Source organism: Peromyscus eremicus, chromosome 7, assembly GCF_949786415.1.
Source record: "Peromyscus eremicus chromosome 7, PerEre_H2_v1, whole genome shotgun sequence".
Classification (NCBI taxonomy): Eukaryota; Metazoa; Chordata; class Mammalia; order Rodentia; family Cricetidae; genus Peromyscus; species Peromyscus eremicus.
The window spans coordinates 42,915,075-42,924,999 of NC_081422.1; the positions used below are offsets into that span (position 1 = coordinate 42,915,075).

At 43.1% G+C, this 9,925-nt stretch overlaps 1 protein-coding gene across 1 annotated transcript; it reads left to right on the forward strand.

The window, feature by feature from the left end:
* Nucleotides 1-7,378: 7,378 nt before the first annotated feature.
* On the forward strand, nt 7,379-7,725 carry LOC131914298 (cytochrome c, somatic-like). The gene has a single exon (XM_059266890.1). It carries the CDS (start codon nt 7,411-7,413, stop codon nt 7,723-7,725), a length of 315 nt encoding a protein of 104 aa, XP_059122873.1. The 5' UTR covers nt 7,379-7,410.
* The last annotated feature ends 2,200 nt before the right edge of the window (nt 7,726-9,925 follow it).

Sequence of the window (9,925 nt, forward strand, 5' to 3'; positions counted from 1 at the left end):
AAATTACCGTATTTAGCTGCTGTATGGTCTTTGCCAAATACCGCACAGCTATTAGGTGATAAAGTATTTTTCTAAAGGAGCTAGTAAAGCCAAAAGTGGCACAGCTCCGAACTCTTTCCTCACTGTTTGCACTAACCAGTGACAAAACCTCAGAAATATTAATCGAGCCACTTTCATTCTGGTTCCTCTATAGGAACATCATTGGAGCTGACCTTCCTTAGTTCCACGCTCCTTACCAAATGCTCCGGTAACCACCGAGCTTCATTCTCCTCTTGTGAAAAAACACAAACATGTCCTCAACCCCATATTAACACAGGATCGGGACCCTTCCATAATCCCGAGCAGGGATCTTTCCATTTCGCATTACCCTCAGCTAAAGGACCAGGAAGATTGGCGTGAGCTCTAATATGGCCCACAAAGCATGGCAGCTTTCTTTTGTGGAATAGTGTCTTGGATTTGTTGAAACATTTTGACTGGATTGTTAGTTCCAGTATTTTTACCAAAACTGTTACTATTCAAAAGAGTTAAGAACATAGATGTTCTTTCATGAAACATATCCTTTATTAGCTTACTCTGAGAAAAAGCATTTTCAGGATTTAGCATTTTCATTTTATTAGCTTTAACTACTGATGTTATTAGCAGCTGTGATATTTAGCATTGATTTCTTATAAGGAACTTTCAGGTGAAGCTTTTTTTTAAGACAGATTTTCTGAAGTTTGTTTCCCATCTATAAAGCAGTCATTTCTTTTTGAATGCCTGTTTCTTATCCCCTTAATTAGATTTGCAGAGGAATCACTCATTGCAGGCAGTTTGTTCAAAAGGTAAATAATTTTTAATTTCACATAAGTTTCTTCATATCTAAGACAACGTTCAGTGTATAAACTGCTTTCTTGCTTTTGTAAGGATTTTAAAGTGACTTGTTTGCTCTTATAGGTAGCTTTTTGGTCATCCAACTACCGTAAAAATTTTGCACAGCTATTAGGGTAAATAAGTCATTTTACCAACCCCCAAACCGCGAAGTGCCTAGTTCCATATCCTTTCAATGTTTCATTGGAACTGACACTTAAAACTCTTAGATGATTTTCCTCCTTATTCTTTTAAAAGCTGTATTTTAAAGTTTACCATAAATGTATTTTCGAGCTTACAAAAGTGTTTCAGGGCAATGTCGCCATCTTTAGCAGAAAAACTACTTTTCCCAGAATGCATTTCCCTTATATCAGTCCATAATATCAGTCCCATATCATTTTCCCATCAGTCATTTCCCATAGTTCTTTTTGGGTCTGAGAGTCAACTGGTTCTCTTTTACCAGACTTGCTTACAAATTCTTGCCCGGGAGGTTTGAAAAAGTTTTTTGCTTTTGCAACGGGAGATTTGAACAGGCATTTTACATTTTTAATTATGGGACATTGGGAGATTCCTATTCTCTCTTCAGCTGGCTTTAACAGGTGTCTCTCCTTTATCCGACACTGGCCCCAAATCAGAACCACACCTGCCTCGTTAGCCGGCATTGAGGCTGGCATTTCTGATAGCAACTTTCCTAGGGGCTTGTGTTTGTCTTAGCCAGTCAGTGAAAAACAAGATCATGTACAACAGCTTTTCCATAGCTCTTTCAGAGAGATTTTCTCCCACGGATCTATCTCATTTTGCTTGTTCCTCCCTTCCCCAGATGCAGAGCTTCAGGTATCTGTCTGCGGCTCTGTTCCCCTCCTAGCTGCTTTTGGAGGTAGGGGCCTTTTTTCTCCCCCGGAATCTGCCTCAAATTCTAGCAGCTTTTCACAGGTCATGTATTTTCTGGGGAGGAATATGTCCCTTCTGTTTCTTCGGAGTCTTTTTCCCAGAGAGTTCCCAGTTTGGTCTCAGTTTATCCCCTCGACACTACAGTGGCGGCTTTCCCTGCTACTGAAGGTAGGGGCTTTTTGTCCGTTTCTGTTTTCGGGGTCTGTGTGGTTTGCGTACAGACTGAAAATCTAACAAGGGAGGTTTTTGCCATTTCTAAACCCCCATTAGGACAGGTGTTTTGCCTCATCAGGCCTTCACCTGGCCCAGTCCCCCAGTGGGTTGCATTTGCTTGTCTGGGTGCTCAAGGACAGAGCTTATTCCAGAGGCAATCACCCCTGAGAGCTACACTCCCTCATCTCACCGGAGTCAGTTGAAACAAAGCTTTTCTCTAAGAGGTGCTGTCTCTGACAGAAAAGAAAGCTTTACTCCTGGATAGTTCTGTTCTGCCCTGGCTGGGCTCTTTCCCCAGACAGCGTTCTGACTCAGCAGCACAACTGCTTCAGAAACAGTTCAACTTTACTGTTTTCCCAGGAAGGTCCTTTCTCTGATAGGAAAGCTTTTCTCAGATTTCTTTTTGCAGCTGTGGACCTACCAACCCGGGACTTGTAGGAAAGTGGACAACTGTGCCATTCCCACTGGCTTTAGCTTTGTTCATTGGCAATCTTCCCCTGGGTCCTGCACCTTCCTGCCTCAGCTCTGTGCTCCAGGAAGTTTGCAACTGCAGGAACCCTAGTATCCCCGAAATGCACCCCAACTCAGAGACGCTGGCCAGTCGCCTCTGGGTTTTTGGTCAGAAGCGAGGATACAATGCTTCAGGGGATCTTTGCGTTAGGACAATTAGGAGCACCTTTTCAAAGACGCTCACTCAGAAACAAAACCCTTGATGCCTCAGCTCGGCTGTAACTGAAAAGCTTGGTTTTTTTGCTTTTCTCAGGTAAAGTTTCCTGGCCCTTTTGGGCTCTCCATAGCTTTTTACCCACACTCTCCCAAGCATTTCCCTCAGGGTACTCTGACCCACTGTCTTTTACTAGCTTGAAGAGACAGAGCTTAGAAGAGGTTTTTAGGAACTTGTCCCTGCCTCCTGCATTGCACGGAGGATTTTTAAAGCTTGAAAGAGAACTTAGAGAGGTTTTGCTGTCTTAAGAGGTTTATTGTTTTCCCTTAGAGCTAATCACAGGTGGTCCCCATACTAGTATCTTCAGGTGATTCTAATTTTTGTCCTTTTGAGAAAGTTAAAGGCTTTAAGTTTAAGAGAAAGATTAAGGCTTTTTAGAGAGATTTTTTCCCCCCAAATTTTCCAAGAAAAGCTTTTTAGTTTAAGAGAAAGATTTTTATTTTCTTCCCAAGAGAGAAAGACTAACTTTTCCCAAAACTTCCCAACTTTAAACTTTTTGGCTTTTTACATCCCCATTTTTCCTCAGGGAGAAATCACTTTCTCCTGCCACTCAGACTTAGCATTTCAGTTGTCCCCAGGACAAAAGCTTCCATAGGAAAACTTTTTCTTCCCCATAAGCTCAAAGAAGAGCTTTTTTACTACCCATAAAGCCCAAAGAAAGATTTTTTTCCCCCAGTTTGCGTTCTTAGCCCCCAAAGTTAGAAAATTGTAGAGTTTTTCTGTCTAGTTGCTTTACTTATTTTTTCCTACACAATCTTACACTTCTAAGTTTTTCCAAAACTATATTACTACCCTATGCCTTATACTTATTTTTCACAGATAGAAATTGAGAAAGGGATAGAAGATAGAAAATTTTGACAGAAGAGAATTTCGCTGCAGCATCGGACATCCTTCCAGTCCGCTTTTCTTTTCTCTCGAGGATAAAACCCCTGCCTCTCAAAAATATATATATAAAAAATATATATTTTCCATAACACCGGCATGCCTCATCCACTGGCAGGGCTGAACTCAGCACTTTCGCCAAAAACTCTGTAATAAAACTATTATTTTCCTTTATCTTTAGTCCCTATTACTTTGTCTTTAGTCCCTGTTCATGTCTTTAGTCCCCCCCTTTTTTTTTAGACCCCCCTTTTTCTTTAGTCCCCTTTTTCTTTTTTCTTTGGTCCCTGTTCAGGCGCCATTCTGTGGGGCGTTTACCCAACCACCCCCACAGTTCCCCAGAGTTTTCTTGAGTGCGAGCAGCAGGAAATATTAGATAGAAGGATTTATTGCGGAGAATATCGCAGAGATAAACAGATAGAAAATAAAGGATAGCCTCGAGAGGGCCTGGAACCTATTCCAACGGGCCCCGACTGTCTCTGCCCCAGGGTTTTTATAGAGACGCCAAGGGGTGGAGCAAAAGACCTCCTCCCCCAGCACAGCCAAGTGCAGACCATCCCAGACACCTGCACTCAGGCCCGTGGTCTAATCATCCTCTATGAGGACCTGCTGGGTAAAGCCACGAGGAACCCGAGAATGGGCTCCCACAAATATGCCACTATTGCCCACCTTTGTCTATTTAATTTCTCTATTATCTTTATTTATTAGGAGGGGGATATATGCCACGGTGCACATATGAGGGTCAGAGAACAATGTTTAGGAGTCAATTCTCTCCTTCTACCATTTGGGTCCCGATGATTGAACTCAGGTTATCAGGCTTGGTAGCAATTGCCTTTACCTACCCAGCCATCTCACTGACACTAAATTATACCTTTTAAAAAGAATAAAGGTGCTTAAAGAGATGGCTCAGACATTCAGAGCCCTTGCTCCCTTCCCAAAGGGCCCAGGTTTGATTCCCAACACACACATGGTGGTTCACATTTCCTAGGGACCTAACACTCTCTTCTAGCTTCCACAGGCATCAGACATACACATGGTACACAGACATATATGCAGACAAAACACCAATCCACATAAAAAAATTATTGTGTTTTTACTTTCTATTATTAATTAAATTTATTCATTAATTTTATATATGACCAAAGTTTTCCCCTCCCTCCTCTCCTCCTATTCCAAGTCCTCCCTCTCCCCCGCCCCACTTTTCAACTATTACTCTGTTTCTGTTCAGAAACTGACAGGCCTCCCATTAGGTGTCAAGTAAACATGGGATATGAAATTGAGATAGGACTAAGCTTCTCCCCTTGTATTAAGGCTGGGCAAGGCAACTCAGTGTGAAGAATGCATTCCTGGAAGCCAGGCCAAGCTTTAGAGACAGGCCCTGCTTCCACCACTAGGAGTCCTACAAGTAGTTCAAGCTCCACAACCTTCAGCCAGTAGAGGGCCTGGGTCAGAACCATGCAGGCTCCCTAGCTGTTGGTCCAGAGCCTGTGAGCTGCTGTGAGCCCAGTTTAGTTGTTTCTGTGGAATCCCTTGTGAAGGTCTTGACCCTTCTGGCTCCTACAATCCTTCTGTCTCTTCAACAGAATTCTCTCAGCTTAGCCCAGTACTTGGCTGTGGATCTCTGCATTTGTTTCCATCAGTCACTGGAAAAAGGCTCACTGATGAAAATTTGGGGTAGTCACCAATCTGATTACAGGAGATGGCCAGTTCAGGCTACATATCTAATAATGCTAGGATTCTCAGCTGGGGTCGTCCTAGTATATTCATGGAAGTTTCTCTTGCACCAAGTTTTTATCTGATCCCAAAATGCGCTCCACCCACATTTAAATGTCTCTTTCAATACTGTCCCCCTCCCCCAACCCAATCCCTCTTTTTCCCATATATCCAGCTGCCAGTCTACCCAGGGGATCTGTTCTATTTCCCCTCCCAGGGAAATCCATGTTTACCCATCCATCATGTGGGCCCTCCTTGTTACCTAGCTTCTCTGGGGCTGTGGATTGTAGCATGGATGTTTTAAAACTCCAACTATTTTGCTTGCATTCAACAGTTATATCAAGGTTTCATATCAACTTGGTGAGGTCTTATAAAACAACTCTTCAAATAAAGAGTCTCATTTCCTTTTCTATCATTAACTACTGGTGCCAGGTGATTTTTACATGGTAGGCTATACCCCTACAGTCAAAGAAGAGCAGAATACCAGGCAAGGCTCCAGGATCTCAAAAGTCCACTGATTATACTCTCCATAAGACTGGTCTCTGTGAGATTGCAGCTGAATCTATATTCTCATCCTCAGAAATAAGAGGTAACTAGTGAAACACAGTGAGCTGGAGTTCAGAGACTTTGGTCCTGTTACAAGCCATAATTTGTAGACTTTGAATAAGTCAGGTCACCTTCTTAGGTCATGATTTCCAAAACGAAGGAATTAGTCTAAGATTCACAACCACAAAACTTTGTTCTAGGGAGCTGTGGTGATCCTCAGAACACTGTCTAGAGACGCAGGAGTCAGGAGAGGTGTCTGGGAAGCCCGGTTCCATTGTTCCTCCTCAGCCAAAGTATCAGTGACTTTTACCTGTGTGTGTTGTTCTTCTGAGTGACCCTTGGTTTGAAAAGTTAATTTGATACCTTGATACACTTTCAAAGCTATTTTGATTACTTACAGTCAACAACATTGATTAGCATCACCTACACTTACATATTAACATTTTTAACTGTTCATTTCAGTAGTTGAATTAGGCAATGAAATTTTCATCAAGGCCTTCAGCACTACATTCTTCTTTAACTCTGCACTATTCACTGAACCTCAGAATCCGTAGAACCCTGACCTCCTCTCACTGTAGCTGGAAGGAAACCAGTACAGCAGAACACTTTAAATCTGTATCCTGTGTCCTTAGGGATGATACATTCTCTCGACATCTGCCTGGGACTCATTGTTCACAGTCCAGTGTCTAGTGTATGCTCAGGGGGATCAAAAACAATTACTCATGCCCTACCATGTTGGGACACTCTTCTAATCTGTAGACATATTTTAAGAATTGTAGAGACACTCAGCAGTTAACAGTACTAACTGCTCTTGCAGAAGACCTGGTTCAGCTCTCAACACTCACATCAGGTCACTCACAACTGCCTGTAAAACTTAGTGATCTGATACCCTCTTCTAAGGATGCCTGCACACCCATGGTGCACATAAACTCATGTAGATGTACACATAAATGATTTTACTTTTTAGCAAAAAAAAAAAAAGAACTTGAAATATATACCATCAGACTTTACCAACTAATGAAGGGACAGGGTAACTGAAAAAAACTATAAAACATTATGTAATGATTAAAAACAAAGTACTATGTCATGCCTGAGTGAATGACCCACATTCTTGAGTATCTGACTGGCACAAATTGGACTCAGTGAGTTTAAAAAAAAAGGCATGAAGCTGGGAAGGGGTAGGTTGATCAGATAGGAGTTAGGGGAGAAGTAGGGTAAAAATGACCAGAACACATGTATCCATGTATGAATTAATAAAAGTAGTACTGTGTTAAAGTATATTGTGGAATAGTGTGGCAGAGTGTTATGTGGCATTGTCTAATGAGTTAGTGTCTTAGAGAAGATTTCAAGTAGTCTGGAAAGGAGGCAGCCATTAGAGAAGTGGCAGAGAGACCCTAGGGAAGGAGGACTCCCTGGTACCTAACTTTTGTAGCTACTACACAGGCTACCGGGGAAATTTGTCACCAGTAGTTCTACCTGCCTAAAGACTCTGCCACACTCTCAACCTGCTGGTTAAGAACTGCCCACTGGTAGAGAGCGAGATGTCCGTCTTTGTGTCATAGCGATCATGGTGTTGATCACCCAGGAGCAAAATAAAAATGGGTGATGTTGAGAAAGGCAAGAAGATCTTTGTTCAGAAGTGTGCCCAGTGCCACACTTTGGAAAAGGGAGGCAAGCATAAGACTGGACCAAATCTCCATGGTCTGTTTGGGAGGAAGACAGGTCAGGCTGCTGAATTCTTTTACACAGATGCCAGCAAGAACAAAGGCATCACCTGGGGAGAGGACACCCTGATGAGGTATTTGGAGAATCTCAAAAAGTACATCCCTGGAACAAAAATTATCTTTGCTGGAATTAAGAAGGGAGAAAGGGCAGACCTAATAGTTTATCTTAAAAAGGCTACTATTGAGTAATTCTACTGCCTTATTTATTACAAAACAAATGTCTCATGGCTTTTAATGTGTACCATAATTTATTCATACATCAAAATTCAGGTCATGAATGGCTAACAATGTTTTTGTTGGGATGGTCCTGATTTAAGTAAAACTGACTTGTAGTAAAGTGGATATGATCTTTTTAAAACATAACAATTCCAGTCATATACTATCACAGCTCTCCCTTTCTCAACTCAGATTGAACTTATTAAAGTTCTACTTTCCACAAAGATGGGTTGTCACCTGAAACCTATTGAATGGTTTTATACTTAAATTTATATAACTAGGAATATGAATATATTTAAACACTAGGAAAATTCTGTCACTCTCTCAGAAACAAGAAGACTCACCTGTGTTTCAGTTTGAGTTCACTGGCCTGTTACAGGCAATGGAACCTCAGGAAGCAACTGTCTATTCTTGACTTGATGATGTCATTTTAGTTAGAATTCCCTGTCAAAGGATACTGCCTTTTACCATTGAAAGGCACTTACTGTGATCTATGTATAATATCAAATAAAGAGTATTTAGCACTTAAAAAAAGAACTGCCCACTGGTGAAGTCATGGTGTGACTATGATGGGCACCACAAACAGCTTGCTCAGACAGGGACAGGCTTGGCTTTTGTGGCTTCCTTGGCCACTCAGCGCTCTTCTCAGCCAAGAGACCGGCATGTGGGGTTGAGTGTCCTGATCTCAGGGCATGGAGTGCTCCAGGCAGGGAGGACAATGGTGGAGGCTCTGGCCCAGAGCCCCTCTCAGCACCTGTGAGCAGCCATTGGGGAAGTGCCTTTGGGGACCCAGCCAAGCAGCAGTGTGGGCAGGCCATGCCTCCTCATCTATTCTAACTGGGAAGCCTCTGAGTGGCTTCAGAGAGACATGTGGAAGCCATGGGCTCAGACAGGAGCCAGTGCAGGCTCAGCAGCTGCATATACCATTGAGGGGAGGATGGGGGCTCACTAATGCCGGCACTCACTGGTCTGGGGGGTTAAGTTTGCCACAGGACCAGACTCAGCCACTCCTTTTGCATCAGGAATGGAACCAGACTCACCACAGAGGTGCTCCCTGGTGCCTGCATGGCTAGTGGTTGGCTATCCCAAACCTGGAGGGAATTGCACATGCCCTCAACCTGGGAAGGAGGAAGAAAAGGAAGGAGCAGTACCCAGTGTTTATGGGCTGAAAGGGTAAGCGCTAGGTCCCCAGGAGATTCAGGAATTTTAAAAGAGACAGAGAAGAAAAGAGACAGGAAAGTGTAGAAAGTGTGCCACAAGAGACACATAGGAGGCTGAGGGTGGAGGCCACCTGAGATTTTGGAGTTTGCCCCACATGAGTGCCAGATAATGTGGGAATTTAGCAAAGCAACCCCAGGTAGTTTATCTGGTAGTTAAAAGGAGGTTTATTCTGGGGTAACCTATAGCCACTAAAGGAGTTGGTTTCAGGATCCAGGAGAGGTGAGGTGGAGTCCAGAATGGGTCTCTGGAGAACTCTAACTTGGTCTGCAATCCAGCATCCAGATTCATGAGGAGCCAAGAGGGCCAGCATGTACAGAACTCAGGTCTTAAGGGCTCCTGTCTTGGCCAAGCCCCAGGGGCAGGTCATAGGTAGGTATTGCAGGTACTGGCTGCCTCACTGGGGCAGTGCTTCAAGGTCACAACTGGAACAGCTGTGCACTACATTTCTCCCTTGCTTTCCTCCCTCTAGACCCTCCCATATATCCCTCCTTGCCCTTTTCCAAATGCATGGCCTCCTTTTTTTATTAAGTGCTGTTATATTCCTAAATATAACCTGCTCAGTCTAAACACTGTTGCATATTGTAATTGTGTAACTGTAGCTGGAGTTTTCCAGTGTCCTGCCCAGTCCACAGCTGCTCAGACCCAAGTAAACACACACAGGCTTATATTAATTGAAACTGCTCAGCCGTTAGCTCAGGCTTCCTACTGACTAGCTCTTACACTTAAACTCAGCCCATTTCTGTTAATCTAAAGGTCACCACATGTTCCATGGCTTTACCTGTGTGCCATTATATGCTGTTCCCTAGACAGCTGGCTGGCATTTCCTGACTCAGTCTCTCTCTTCCCAGAATTCTTCTTGTCTTCTTATCTTGCCGGTACATCCTGTCTGGCTACTGGCCAATCATCATTTTATTTATCAACCAACCAGAGCAACATATTCAAAGCATACAGA